Source organism: Cupressus sempervirens, chromosome 6, assembly GCF_028749045.1.
Source record: "Cupressus sempervirens isolate cs-2001-9-10 chromosome 6, ASM2874904v1, whole genome shotgun sequence".
Taxonomy (NCBI): Eukaryota; Viridiplantae; Streptophyta; class Pinopsida; order Cupressales; family Cupressaceae; genus Cupressus; species Cupressus sempervirens.
Genome location: NC_143123.1, coordinates 289,451,347 through 289,467,674, shown reverse-complemented (window position 1 = coordinate 289,467,674; position 16,328 = coordinate 289,451,347). Strand labels below are relative to the sequence as shown.

Sequence of the window (16,328 nt, the reverse complement as noted above, 5' to 3'; positions counted from 1 at the left end):
GACCTTGTTGCCATTTTATCGATAGATTCCTCTCTTTGTCATTACTCAAACCTTGATGGTCCAACTTGTTTAGAGGAAAAAAATCCTCAAAAAATTAATAATACATCTCAACATATATTTATAAACACAACTTTATTATCCTCAAACAAACAATTCGAAAAATAATAATTTTTAATTACATTAAAAAATAATAGTTTTCTATTTAATTAAAAAAAAATTTCAGTTCCATTAATTAAAAAAAAAAATGATTCTTTTTAATTTCATTATTTTAAAATTTTTTTTCCAACTTCATTCAAAAAAAATTGAAGAGCTTCATCCACCCTAAAAAAAAAAAACAATAAACATGACATGGTGATGCTCTACTAAAACATAAAATAATGTGTAAAGGTGATAGCACATGAATCAGTGAATGCCCAATATCTTAATTAAGCGAGCGTGAAAAATGGCCAAGAGATCTCTTTCTACTACCTAATGGGGTGCTTCGTGCCACTGCATCACCTCTGGTCAATCCAAAAGAGGACAAAACGTCGATTTACGAGGGTCACAAATCAGGAAAAAGAATTCATAATTCATAGTGAGATACGGATGACTAGCAATTGAAATCATTCCAAGAAAGCGGATTGCTTGATGGAGTTAAAATCTGTTTTTGGAAGTAGGCTAGGTAATGCTTGAACATGACCGGGCCTAGAAGCTGTGGCAGTAAAGAGCAGACGAAACGCGCATTGCTGGTAGAACCTGAAGCATTCATCTGTCCGTAGGCTGCTTGGCTATGGCCTCAGCTCTCACAAGAGCCGGGCGCCGCTTGTGCCGACATTACAAGGCATTGGCGTTCACATTCCAAAACCACAACATTGCAGCTGTTTCAGCGCCAAAGGGGGTTTTGTTAGGGCGTCCATTTTGCTCAGTGGCGAGAGAAAGGGCAGAGCTTTCGGAGTGGAAAAAGTATGCAGGTTATGTGGTGCTGCTGGTGGGGTGCGGAGCTGCCACATACTACACATTCCCATATCCTGAAGAAAGAGGGGGGCGAGCCGTTGAAGAGAGTGAGCCGCAGAGTGTTTCTGTGAGTAATTGGAGCGGAACTCATGAAGTGGAAGTGCAGAGCGAGAATTATTTGCAGCCCGAGAGTTTGGAAGAGCTGGAGAGGATGGTGAGGGAAGCCGATCGCCAGGGAAGGAAGCTGCGGCCCTTGGGCTCGGGGCTGTCGCCCAACGGAATAGGGTTGAATGCTCAGGGGATGGTGAATTTGGCACTCATGGATAAGGTGCTCCATGTTGACACCCAAAACAACACAGTACGCCTGCAGCCCGGTGTCACCGTCTCCAACCTCGTCGATTACCTGCGCCCCTACGGCCTCACCTTGCAGAACTTTGCTTCCATTAGGGAGCAGCAGATTGGTGGCTTCACTCAGGTATGCTTCATTCATTCTCTCTGTTGACAATGGCAAGAGGTCAAAAAGAAAGATCAGATTAAATTATTGTCATACATAAATACAATGTTTTGTTTTATTGATTTTGTTTAGGAATGATGATTTAAAAAAGAATTTGTATATGATTGGAAAACTATTTCTGAGAACCACTGTCATATCAAGTGTCGAACCCAATTGTGCATATAAAATTCTGAAAGCTAGCACTTGTTTTATTTGTTTGTCCGTTATCGTAATCTACATTATGTACATTAAATATTTAATATAATTTCCCACTTTTCTCTTTATTACATTAGGTTGAATAAAGGATGGAACATGGCATGGACTGACCACTAGAGTGTTATTCTTTGATTCATTCTATGCACTTCTTAATTGACTGTATCAGAGGATGTCACGACTCTACAGATTCTTTGTATCACATGAAGGAACACATCTCAACCTGAACTTCCATAGCTATGTCGTGAGGTTGGAGTATTCATGGTCCACAACACAACACTAGAACTCAGATGAAAATTAAAAAAAATTAAAAAAATTCAATTAAATTTACCTTTAAAAAAAAATCTAAAAAATATAAGTAATAAATCTTAAGAAGCAAAATTATTCTATATTAAATTCAAATATATTACAAGAAATTAAAAATATTATAATATAATTTTTTTTGTTTTTTTTTTTGATGGATGAGAGGCAGAAGCCAAGATTAATTATTATGTTTATTATTATTTGTTAAGTATGAGTAGATTCGAACCCAAACCTCTTCAATAAGAAGCTCACAATTTACCGATGTGTTGTAGGCTTTTACCTATAATATAAATATTTTTAATATATAAATAATACATAAATTAAATTTCATATATTAAATAATAAACATATGAAAATCCATTATTTTTAAACAATAAAATATAAAGATATTAAATAATATTTATAATTTTTTTTCAAAAATATTAAAAGAGTAGGGACTAGACTGGGGAAGAGCTTCTCAGCCTAATCATGCTTTTAAAATTACATGGAAAAGTTATTTAGTTGAATGGCAGAGGTATCTCTACTTGATTGGGGTTTGTTCCTTGATTTATCCAATTATCTGTGGCAAAGTTGGCTGGGCTATCCGTTTGCAGGTACCATTTCTAAAGTAGGGTTGATGACCTCTCTTTTTGAAGCAGATGGGAATTCAGATACTTTAGCATATGTTTCTTTATATTGATTAATCACATTCAAAATACTATTTTTTGTATAAAACGTTTTCAAACTTTTGTTGCATATACTATGGAAACATAATGGAGCTCCGTCAATAAAAAATCTAATCCAAAATGTGCACAAATGATGAGCCCTTATTCGTATGAATATTAGGCCAAATGAGAATGAATTTTCAGATTTCATTACAAATGGCACTCCCATTCCCTACCATCCCACAAATATTTTTCTTGTCCTTGTCTACTATTGTCCAAATTGGAGGAGAAGTTTCTTGGGGTTGAATGGGCCTTTTGCAAACTTTTTGAGGGCTTGGTAAGGGCACAAATGGGCTAAAAGTTGCCGCCTCTCTCACATTTTCATTCACATCAGTTAAAGACCCCCCTATAGCTGCCCTAGTACTAGGTCTTTTTCTTTGTGATGTTTGTGTTTCTTGCATTGCAATATCTATGCTATGACATTCACTACTTCCCTCACTCTCATTGCTGCTCATATGTTGAAAATTGAAATGTTAAATAGTGCTGCAAGTTGAAAAGAAAAGAAAAATGATCTGAAAACCCGCTCCCTATATGTTGCACAATGCAAAAACAAATGAAAAATGAAAAAATTGGACATAAGTAAATGGAAGATGAAAAACATACTTGGAATGAAGAAGTTTTTATGGGAAACCCTCCTCTTGTAACTCCAAAAATCTCCTTTCTATTTGCTGCTCCACACTTCTACCTGCCAAATGATGAAATGAATAAAATAACTTACCTTTCAATGTCTTATCTCTCTATTTAGGGCGCAAAATATTTTATTAATCTTTTTATCCTTGGCAGGGCCTACACAAAGCCAAAATAAAAAATAAAAAATTAACCTTTCAATGTTCGGCAGCCACATAATATGGCTAGGTTGTAGGGATGGGATTATGTCCTAGGGACATATGAGGGATGACAATGCCATCCCCTATACAAAGTTTTTCACCCCCCATATATTCCATCTTAGTTGCAAATGACCATTTTGGGGACAGTACCTGAATTTGACATATTGGGTACGCTTCAAGGTACGGCAATTTTTTCCCCCACCTCCTTGGTTTGGACTTGGGACAGGGTGGGTCCAAAAAGCCAGGGTATACATCCCCATGTAGCATAGAGTTTAAGATCTCCTAAAGACACAGATCCTAAAGCAAGTGAGGCTCCATCAAGCTGTCTCTTGACCCTTATTAAGGTCTAGATTTGAGTTGTGTTTGACAACTCTCTTAACTCTTCAATCACAAAGTCTTGAATTATTCAACAATCCCCAAGTGGTACAATAGAGCACTGTCATTTGATGACCATGAAAGGGTATAATTATTGATCATATGCTTTGAAACTCGCTAGACAACAATTCATATTGAGCTTAAACAACAAATCATGAACTTGTCTCCAAAATCAATCTTCACAATGCATGCATTCTTCAAAAGCTGTCAGCATCAGAAAGGAAATTTGAAATAAAGCGAAAAACTTAACCCAATATTTCTTCTCATGAAAAGCACCATCTAAAAATAAGAAGGTAGCTTGAGATGGTGAAAATTATTTTATTCTCTGATGCCATCAACCTCCAAAGTGACCCAGTTACACTTTACCCATATAATGTTTCATTAATCTCTCTGATAGCACAACCATGTGCGTTTTTGAAGGCCTCATCACGTGTAACAAAGATAGCTCTAAAAGTCCAAACAAAAATATTTGAAAGTCCATTGAGAACATGATAAACCCATCCACAAGGTACTCAACAATTATATTATTATTTTGAACTACAGTTTCCCAAGCATAGCATAGAGTTTAAGATCACCTAAAGACACAGATCCTAAAGCAAGTGAGGCTCCATCAAGCTGTCTCTTGACCCTTGGAAAGGTACAGATTTGAGTTGCGTTCTACAACTCTCTTAAGTTTTAACTCTTCAATCACAAAGTCTTGAATTGTTCAACAACAATCCCTAAGAGCTACATTAGAGCACTGCCATTAGTTGATGACCATGAAAGGGTATAATTATTGATCATATGCTTTGAAACTCGCTAGACAACAATTCATATTGAGCTCAACAACAAATCATGAACTTGTCTCCAAAATCAATCTTCACAATGCATGCATTCTTCAAAAACTATCAGCATCAGAAAGGAAATTTGAAATAAAGTGAGAAACTTGACCCAAAATTACTTCACATGAAAAGCACCATCTAAAAATGAGATGGTGAAAATTATTTTATTCTCTGATGCCATCAACCTTCAAAGTGACCCAGTTACACTTTATCCATTCAATGTCTCATTAATCTCTTTGATAGCACAACCATGTGCGTTTTTGAAGGCCTCAATCACGTGTAACAAAGATGGCTCTAAAAGTCCAAACACAAATATTTGGAAGTCCATTGAGAACATGATAAACCCATCCACAAGATACTCAACAATTATATTAATATTTTGAAGTGCAGTTTCCCAAGCATAGCATAGAGTTTAAGATCTCCTAAAGACACAGATCCTAAAGCAAGTGAGGCTCCATCAAGCTGTCTCTTGACCCTTGGAAAGGTATACATTTGAATTGCATTCTACAACTCTCTTAAGTTTTAGCTCTTCAATCACAAAGTCTTGAATTATTCAACAACAATCCCTAAGAGCTACATTAGAGCACTCTCATTATTTGATGACCATGAAGGGGTATAATTATTGATCATATGCTTCGAAACTCACTAAACAACAATTCATATTGAGCTCAACGACAAATCATGAACTTGTCTCCAAAATCAATCTTCACAATGCATGCATTCTTTCAAAACTGTCAGCATCAGAAAGGAAATTTGAAATAAATTGAGAAACTTAACCTAAAATTACTTCTCATGAAAAGCACCATCTAAAAATGAGAAGGTAGCTTGAGATGGTGAAAATTATTTTATTCTCTGATGCCATCAACCTCCAAAGTGACCCAGTTACACTTTACCCATTCAATGTCTTATTAATCTCTCTGATAGCACAACCATGTGCGTTTTCAAAGGCCTCATCACGTGTAACAAAGATGGCTCTAAAAGTCCAAACAAAAATATTTGAAAGTCCATTGAGAACATGATAAACCCATCCACAAGATACTCAACAATTATATTAATATTTTGAACTGCAGTTTCCCAAGCACCAATAGTAAGAATATAAATTACTGAATTGACACATCTGAGAAAAAATATATATTTTTTGGTATTTTCTGAAATTCATAAAACTAATTCGAATTGCATTGAATCGCTAGATCATGATGCTAAGAGGGTTTTTTGGGCTCGCAACCTCTTGTATAAATTTTGGAACTACTAAACATTTAACAACGCTCGAAATTATTGCACTTCTTTAAATCGTTGACTCTTTTCATCGTATTGCATGAATCATCTAATACTAGATAATTGAAAGAAGGATTGATCTATGATTTGGAGCTTTTGACAATGGCCTAAGGGAATGAGATATGATTTGGAGTTTTTGATGATTGTCCAATGGCTTCAAGTTCAACAAAACAGCTAATGGAAAACTATCCTAGGAAAGAAAATTTAGCAATCCAAGAGAAGTTTAACTTACATCATTTCAGCATGGTTGGATGCTGGGAAGAACTCTTTACTAAATACAGATTTTGCACTGTGGTCATATATTATGGTAAATCGATGATGTATTAAATAGAGGAAATGAAAAAATTATGAAAACCCATTAGAGAAACTCTCATGCAGCAAAACACGAGATTTCGTGTGGTAAAATAACACATGCTAGCAAAATGCAAGCACTCGCGACTCACAAAATGCACTGCAAGAAAATGCAGCCTTTGTAAATCTGAGACTTTTGCTGAAACTATGAAATTGCATGATCAAAAGCCTCGACCAGGCTCATGATTTTCAGCCAAAAACTTAAAAGATAAAGCACAAAATTTTCAGATTATACCGAGAACAATTGTTTATTTTAAAAAATCTAAAACAAATTTCTAAAAAAATTTTCCGATAAAAAGAGGCTCAAATATTTTCTTATATATTCACCAAATTTTATATGAAATCCCATCGACCCGCTCTGATACCATGTTATGGTAGATCCATGTTGTATCAAATAGAAAAGATGAAAAGTTCTTATATAGGATTTTAAAGATAATGTTTCTATTACGAAACAAATCTGAGGTGTAGTCCCCTCCGTTATCAATTCTAAGGGTTTTAATTTTATGTCCTGATAAATTTTCAGTTAATGTTTTGAATTCTTTAAATCTCTTTAGAATTTCTTCTGATTCTTCACATTAAAAAAAATAAATCCATGTTTTCCTAGAGAAGTCATCTATGAACAAAATATAATACTAGAATCCTCCAAGAGAAGGAATATACATAGGTCGACATAGATCTGAATGAATTAATTCCAAAACATTATTTGTTTTTCTAGTGCTATCATGAAATGGACTTTTTGTGTTCATACCCAAAGCACACCCTTTGCATATGCTTGAGTGGTCTTTGTTTAGTTTAGGTAACCTAGTAACCATCTTCTCCATAGTTGATAAAGTTTTGAAATTTAGATGCCCCAATTTTTTGTGCCATATTTCATTGATGTCTGCAGCTTCATGAATTAAGGCTTGAATAGGTCGACTAGGTTCTGTATTCAATTCATACAAATATCCTTTTCTCTGACCAATCAACTTCACTTTTTTGATTGAGGAGTTCTTTGCCCAAGTTACTACTTGGCCATCCACGAATGCAACATTATGCCCATCATCTTCTAGTGCTGTAGTTGAGATTAGATTTCTTTTAATTTTTGGTACATAGAGTACACCTTTGAGAAGAAGAGAATTTCTAGATTTTAGCTTCAAGGTGCAATTTCCAATTCTTTTGACGAAATGTGCTGAATTATTACCAATGGTAACTTCGCCATTAACCTTTTCTGATAAAGAGTCTAGTGCTTCTTTGTATCCCGTTATATGTCTAGAAGATCCACTATCAATTACCTATGCTTTATTTGAGATTTCATTTGATAGTGATGAATACAATACACGATTCTCAGGGTCATAGGTATCTTTCCCTAGTAACATTTGTACAGTTTGCTTGTTGTTTAGCATTTTGAGGACAATTAGATCTTAGTGTCCAAACTTTTCACATCTCAAATATTTTATCTTAGATAGACCTTTCTTGGGTTTCCCATTCTTTTGATTTCCCTTTTTCTTCTTGAAATGCTTCTTCTTGCCCTTATAGGAGTTTGTATTAAGGACATGTAGTTCTTCATCTTCTGTTTTCAGTTTCCCTCATTTCTTTAGTTTTTCAGATTCTTCTTGAAGACAATTGATCTTAAGTCTGTTGAAGTCAGGAAGATTATCTTTGGCACTTATTCCTTGTGCAAAAGTCTCCCATGAATCTGGTAATCCAGCTATAGCCATTGGTGTTAATTCCGTGTCACTAATAATGATTCCCATACTTGACAGTTCATCTCTAATACCGACAACCCTTAGGAAGTAAGAATTCATTGATTCTCCTTTCTTTATCTAAATGTGATTTAGTTGTCTTTTTAGTGCGAGAATCCTAGTTGCATTGTTGACCTCATATGCATTTCATAATGCTTTCATCATATCAAATGCAGTTTGATGTTTTGTAAGCATGGGTACGATATCATTTTTTACTCCATCTAATATCATTTGAATGGCTTTTCTATTTCCTCTGCTCCAAATAGATTTATGAGGTTCAATTGGAGGTTATTTGGATGCTCTATCAATAAATTGTTTTACATCATTCTCTTCAAGAATCATCATGATTTTGAATTTCTAAGTGTCAAAAGTTTTTTTCCCATCAAACCTGTCCTCGGGTTTAATTGTGTATGCCATTGAAGATAGGAGATAGTTGCTAGATATATATAAAATCTGATTACTGAATTTTGCAGAGCCTAGGTTCGACTACCAGAGCTCTGATACCATGTAAAGTTTCTACAAATTCTGTGCCTTTGATCAGACTTGTAAATCTATCCTTTATTGCTGAAGAATGAACTTCATAAATTTTGAAGAATGAAGTAGTTGTCAACCTTAATTCTGATCTTAAAGTAGTTTTATCTCTGCAATAAATTGATTGGATATTGTTGCTTGAGGAAGCAGACTTAAATGTATTTGTGTGTCCTCAAAACTACAACAATAACCTCCCTAAATATCATGACTAAAGGGCATGTCCCTCAAAGGGACATGTCCCTTCCTAAGTTGGCACATATAACCTCTCCTAGAAATCGGCAATCTGCAAGATAATTAATATTAATTACTAACTAAAACAATGTGTTAGATTAGTATTGAATATAAAATAACCCTTTAAGAAGTCACCTCTTCACAAGAGGAGTATAGGAATATACTTAATGCCATTCATATGATATTTAAGATGGAGAAGATCAAGTGCGGTCTGCACATTTAGACTTGTAGATTATCTGGTTACAAACTTAACAAATTTAAGTTTTTTAATATTCATAATAATAAATATATGCAAATCATCTGAGTCACTATCTCCATTTGGCAAAAATGGATCATCCAATGAATGTTTATATTTTAAATTCAATGGTCTTAAAGTTTATATATATATATATATAAAATTAAACAATATTACTTGTACTTGAATTGTCTTTAGTTCTCTAATAATAAAATATTTAAAAGCTATCAAAGTAAATTTTGAATTAGAATATGTTTTTAGTTAATTGATTTTTTTAACATATGTTTATTATGATGAATATTACAGATCTAAAATTAAATATTAGATTTATAATTTTCAACATATTTAATCACGAATTTTATTGTCCACAAGCACAAATTTGAATTTTTTGGGCCCCCACCTTATCGATTTGGCAATTTTTTATAAAAAAAGCATTCTTATTTGATCTTTAATGCTAAAAATCAATATTTCGGGGACGCTTTTTTGTTTTAAGGGACAGATCGAGGATGTTTCGGGTGTCCCCTAGGTGTTTTGGGGATGGGTTGCCATCCCCAAATGTTAGGGGACATTTCCTATGGTTTCCAGTTTTTCTTTGAAATTGGGGATGTTTCCTTTTCATCCCACTACCCTCAAAATGTGTTGCGGATGGAAACGAGTCCCTTAGGGATAAGAAACGTACTTTTGTATACATAGCTGAATAACAGTGTACAAAATGTAATACACCATATCTATGCCAAAAAAATGTTCTAAAGAGTAGATGCGCAACAACATATAATGCTTGTACAACTCCTCAAGTTTGAGCAAACCCTCCTTGATGTTGGTACACAATATAGAAAGATGACAAAATGGCTGTTATGGTCTCTAAAGGCTGTATGGATAATGCAATATAACCCACAAGATGGTATAATGGTGATTTGGAATAAATTGTAGGAAAAAAGGTACCAATGTGCATGCAAACTCTAGAAAACAATTTTTGAATCTTTTTGATTTGAGATAAGTCTAAAATTAATGCCAAAACCTAGCTCAGAACATGATTTTCAACCTTGAAGTTTGAAATTTGGCTAGTGTCAAGGGTTTGTTAATATATCCAAGGCCCTAGATCACTAAGAGGGAGAGGAGGGCCCCCAGGGTGGGGCGTGAGTTAGTACTCACCAACTTCAAACTCAAATAACAACTTATCAGATTGGTTAACCAAAATTGAACCTAGCATCTATTCATTCATGCATCCATTCATGTTAACTTGTGAAACTTAATCATAAAACAACTTATAAAAAACATCCACACAAGTAACACAATAATACCCAGATTTTTATCATGGAAACCCTTGATTAGAGGGAAAAACCATGACGGGAAATGATACTGACATGTATTTTGCACTCTTTTGAAATGTGTCTAGTTAAGAGCTTAGTCCTGTTAAGAGATTGGAATAATGTCCTATTAAGAACAAACCCTGTTAGGAGTCACCTGGTCAAGGGATTTACCTCTAGCCATATTAGGAGCTTTACCCTACTAGGAGTAAACTTATGAAATGATATTCTAACTCAAATTAATGAGCCGCCCAGTTAAAAGAATTGACTTCACATCCTATTAAAGATCTTGCTCACCTTGTTAGAGGCTTTTAACTTGTCAACCTGTTAGGATTAACCAAGCAGAAACGATATGGAATTAACACTTCACATTTGCTTGTACGAATCCTTTTTAACTCACCATCTACATTTCCTCTCAAACATTTAGCTACCAAGTTGATTGCAAAAGCCTTGTGGATCACAACTCTTCACTACTCTTGCAAAATAACTCTCTGCCATAAATATATACACTTTTCATCATTAGGTAACCCTAACCCTAAATGTGTTGCCTATGGAAATCCAACTACGTTTGACCAAAACGTGTTACACAACTCTAATCCATCATTATCTAGTTACCATACAACCAACATCGTCCATTGCGCATTGATCTAACATCACACATTTGTCCTTTTCACTTTTTCCAATGAACAAACACAGTTCCAAGAAATTCCATCATAATCTTCAATGTATAACCGGTCGTTCAAATTTCTTTTCTTCCATGTCATTGCCATATCGTCAACCAACTCAAAAGATCTACCAAAAACGACCTACATGTTTGCACCACTGAGTTTGATCCAGATGCTTTGGGCTTGCAGCATGTTTCAAAGGACAACCAAGGACCCCTTACTAGATACAAACATCATCTGTTGCATTTGTGTGAGTCTTTGGTCTTGGTGCTCTTGAACGAGCTTTCTAGCTTCCTGGGCTCCAATCTTTTCACCTACTGGCCCCACTGTGGTGACACAAGTGTTGTGGATTACATCATATTCTATGCCTCCCTCATCCCCTTAGTTAGCTGCTTCACCATCTCCACCTCCCATTGGCTAATCACAGCCTCCTCAGCCTCACCCTCCAGGACTCATCCCACCCCCCTCTTCCATCTGCCTCCCCTGCCCATTCGCCCGATGCTCCTCCCCCGACCTTCTTCCCCACCCGTACCTCCTTTCACTTCAATAAGGGTGATTGTGACCTCTTCCACCATCACCTTAGATAACTCCTCCCTAGGATTCCTTCACTGAATGTAGGGATGCCCCCCGCATGTTTGATGTCGCTTGCTGTTGCGTTACGAGAGTCTGCCCTGCTTTCCATCCCCTACTACACCTTCCCTCTCCCTCGTAGCCCTTTGCATAGGCTCTCGTGTCCCATGAATCAGTAGTTTGACGAGGAATGCAAGTCCCATCGCTTGGTTCACTCTGCCTTCTCCACTTGTTCCCCCTTTTTTGCTCAACTGAGACTTGATTACCTTAAGAAAATGTTTACCTTGTTGTAGTATAGATCCCTTTGCACCTCTCTTTTGCAGTCCACTGAGCTCTTTTGGCATACCATTTTTCCTGGCCATCCCCCCACTTTCCACCCTTGACTATAGCTCCCTTGTCTCTCACATCTCCACTCTTAATGAGATCGTTGGCTAGCTCCCCCTCCATCTCAATCCCTTGACTCCCTGTCACCTTTTCACGTTCACTAACATCTGTGAGATAGTTTGATGTATGAACAATAGCAGTACCATGAATGAGGAGGGGTACCAAGCAGAGCTCTTCAAGCTTGCAATTAGTGTCTTAGAGTCCTATCTCACAGTGCTCTTTAACGTAATGGTTTGTACTGGATTTTTTGACTCTTGGTCACGACACATCATCTACGCAATAATAAGACCGGGTCAGTCTTGGACCTCGACAAGTACAAGCCATCATAATTGGGCATATGTTTGCCAAGTTGCACGCCTCAATTCTAAACACTATCTTATCCAGGGAGCTTGACCATCGACATTGTCCGACCAAGGGCAGGATGGTTTTTGGATTGATTAGCAAACCATGGATCATATACTCACTTTGTGGACTTTCATTGAGGAGGCTCGACCTCGCTCAATGAAAGTCTACCACTGCTTTGTAGACTTTTGCAAAGCTTTTGATAATCTTGTTCCTAGGATGAGCTTCTTCCAAAGGCTTAGGAATATTGGGATTTCAAAGGTCCTCTTGACGGCTATCATGAGATCATATGATGTGTGGTGGGTAGGTTCATAACCCCTCAGTGGTTTTAGACAACATTCATAGCACCACTGAGGTGAGGCAGAGTTCTCCTCTCTCTCCTACTCTCTTTGGTATTTGCATTGATGAGTTGGAGATCTTCCTCTGTGACTTCTTGCTCCTTGGTGATGATTGCTTTTTGCACCATGTTCTGATCTCCATCTTGCTCTTTGTGGATGATGTGGTTCTCTTGGCTTCCTCCCCTGAGGGACTCGAACGACTCCTTGATGGGTTGGCCTCCTTTTGTGCCTTGCGACAGTTAATTGCGAACCCAAGCAAGACTCGGGTGATGGTCTTCAAGTGCTTGTAGACCTTACACCTACATTTTTACTTTCAATGTGAGGAGATTGAGATCACTTCCTCCTCTACATACTTAGGGGTTCAGTTCTTGGGCCAATGATCTTCACTTGCTTGAAGACCTCACACTTGCATTTTTACTTTCAGGGTGAGGAGATTGAGATCACTTCCTCCTGTACATACTTGGGGGTTAAGCTCTTGGGGCCTTGATTGAGTCAGACTTGCTATGCAGGCTTGTGTGAACAAGGGGCTCGACACCCTTGCTATGCTTGAGAGATAGTGCTTCAAACATCACTTTTAGAATACCACAACCAAGATGTCCCTTTTGAACTCTTTGGTTAGATTGATTGTCTTTTACAGTTCCATTATGTGGGGTCCTTTCTCCTTGAGTTGGATTGGACTTATGTGGAGCAGGTTCAGACCCTCCTTCGGCATATTATCAGATGTCACTAGACCATCCCTCTCAATATTATCTTGGCTGAGTTTGGTTCTCATCCTTTTTGGCTTGGGACCATCTTCAATCTGGTTTGGTTTCTCCATTGACTTCGGGGCTTCGTAGACTCTTCTAAAGGTCGTTACAGATACTCCTACTTGGCCTACTTCTCTTCTGAGAGAGTTGCTAGGTCTGACCCTGTTGGCAAGGTCCGTTGCTAGTTCGCCTAGGCTTTTGCTCTTCTTGGCTCGATTGGGATCTCGATGGACCATCTTCCCCCCTTTCAGTTTTCTCTAGATGCGCCCACTCACCTCTTCTCCTCTTAGCAAGAGTTGAATGAACACATCAAGATTGACATCTACAGACAATATATTATTAGGACTTGGAGCAACCCTCCAGGGGGTCTTCGGCTGAGGATGGCTTTCTATATTGAGCACTTTATGGATATCTAGGATGGGATTATTGTGTGTTCTTGGTACGCCACTCATCGTTGGACACATACTTACTGCATCTCTTTAGGCTCTTTCAGAGTGGGTTCTCATTGGCTAAAAATCCAAACTGATCATCAGATTGATAGACAGGAGAGGATTTGTTGTCTCTGCTAGCTTGGGGAGGTGGAGACTGAGACCCACTTTATTTTTCACTGCCTTGTTTTCTATGAGATCAGAAGGAGGTTTCACTGCATGTTCAGAGAGTGCATATCCCTCTTGTCATTCTTTAGGTACATAGATTAGCGGTGTTTGACACTTTATCTTTAGGAGGCCTTGTGGCTTCGCAATGATGTCCTGTAGCCTCAGTTATCTTTAGTGCAGTCTACTCACTCAAGTTTATACGTTCAAAGTTGAAAGTTCATGCATCCCTTTGGTGGAATCTTTTCTTAACCGCTAGACAACGAAAATAAAAAGATAAAAAAAATTGTGGGATATAATGGTAACAAAGTTGAAGGCAAAATTTCTGCCAGTAGGCTACCATATAAGTCTATTTTGAAAATTGTAGAATTTGAAACAAAGGAAAGAAGTGGCAAGGAGTACACAAAAGAATTCTATCAATTGAGAATATGAGTATGTCACGCTGAAGATGATGTAGGGCAAGTTACAAGTTATTTGAATGGTTTGCGTATGTCAATGCAAGATGAAATAAGTCTATTAAAGCTGCATAATATTGGAGAGGCCTATCAATATGCTTTGAAGGCTGAAGAAAAATTGAATAAAAAACAACAAAATAATAATAGAGGAAGAGGCATAAATGTACATGGTAGAGGTCAGAATAGTGGTGGAAGAGGAAATTCTACTAAACAAGATAAAGTTGGTGCCTTTTAGGCGATTTCATACACTCAAGAAATGAGAGGTAGAGGAAATTTCAGAGAAGAGGGGGGAGTCCTTCAAAGGACATGGAAATTTTGGAAGAGGAAGAAACATCAGTGGTACATGCTACCACTGGGAAAATTGGAATTAGATCTTTTGAATGCCCATATATAAAAGGTGGAGGTAAAGGAAAAGAGGCAAGAGTTCATGTGGCCCACACAAAGGATGAAATTGTAGAAACTTCAAGACATGGAGAGAATATGGAGGATGGAGAATCTTTAATGATGAGATGGATTTTGTTTAATCTATAGAAGGTAGAAGATGAAACAGTTCAAAGGAGAATTCGTTTACGACAAGATGTAAGTCTAGTGGAAAATGCTAGAGTGGTATCCCGGACAATATAGCATCCAAAGAGATGGTAAGGAAGTTGAAGCTGAAAAAATTGAAACATACCAGCCCATACAAAGTTTCTAGGGTGCAAAAGGAGCATAAATTGCTTGTAGAGAACAATGTTTGATTAAATTTCAGATTGTTAACTATAAATGAAATATAATGTGATATGATGCCCATAGATGCATGTCATGTCTTGTTGGGTATGCTATGACAATATGACAGGTAGACGATTCATGATGGAAAAAATAATACATATACTATCAAGAAAGATGGACAATTTATTTTTAAAACCCCTTGAAGAATAAAGAAGACGTTGAAGGAAGTTCAAGAGTTCATTTGGTTTCCAGGAAAAAATTTCTTGAAGAATTTGAAGAAAGAGGGAGTTTGTTTTGCTTTCATTTCCCAACTAATGCAAAATGGGACAAGCAGCGAAGAGGAAAATTTGCTCATAGAAATTCAAGTGCTGATTGATGATTATGCAGAGATAATGATGAAAGAATTATTAGATGGATTTCCACTAGTAAGAGAAATAAGTCATTATGTGGATTTAATTCTAGGCTCAAGTTTGCCAAACAAGGCACCATAGAGAAGGACGCCTCAGGAAAACGAAGAGATAAATAGACAAGTATAAGAGTTGTTGGTCAAAGGTCTAATTAGAGAGAGTCTTAGTCCATGCAGTGTACTAGCAGTATTGGTGCCAAAGAAAGGAGGTGAATGGAGGACATGCACTAATTCCAAAGCAATTAATAAGATCACCATTAAATATTGATTTTCAGTGCCCAAAATGGATGAATTAATGGATTGTTTGAGTGAGTCAAGGTATTTTACAAAAATTGATTTTCAAGGTGGATACCATCAAATTAGAACTCTGAAGGAGATGAATGAAAAACTACATTCAAGGCAAAAGATGGATTGTATGAGTGGTTGGTCATGGCATTCAAATCCACAAATGCACCCAGCACATTCATGGGATTGATGAATCACGTGTTGAAACCTTATCTTGGTAAGTTTGTTATTGTATTCTTGATGATATTTTAATTTTCAACAAAATCAAGGAAGAACAATTGGAGCATATTAGGATGGTATTGCAAAAATTTAAAGGTGATAAACTAATGTTAACTCTGAACAAGTGTACTTTCATGAGAAAGAAATTAGTTCATTTGGGGTTTGTAGTTATTGAAGAAAAGGCTAAAAGTGGATCTGGAAAAAGTGAAGGCCATCTCCAAAAAGTTTGTTTGAAGCTTGAATTTTTCATGGGTTGGTGAGCTTCTACAGGAAGTTCATAGGAAATTTCAGTGGGAC

General features: G+C 36.8%; 1 protein-coding gene across 1 annotated transcript in view; it reads left to right on the top strand.

Moving 5' to 3' along the window:
• Positions 1–369: 369 nt before the first annotated feature.
• Positions 370–16,328, top strand: part of GLDH (L-galactono-1,4-lactone dehydrogenase) — a 61,890-nt gene continuing 45,931 nt past the window's right edge. Inside the window, exon 1 of the mRNA XM_089787884.1 lies at positions 370–1,408. Within this exon, the coding sequence (XP_089644010.1) occupies positions 770–1,408 (639 nt within the window). The 5' untranslated portion in view covers positions 370–769. The remainder of the gene's footprint in view (positions 1,409–16,328) is intronic.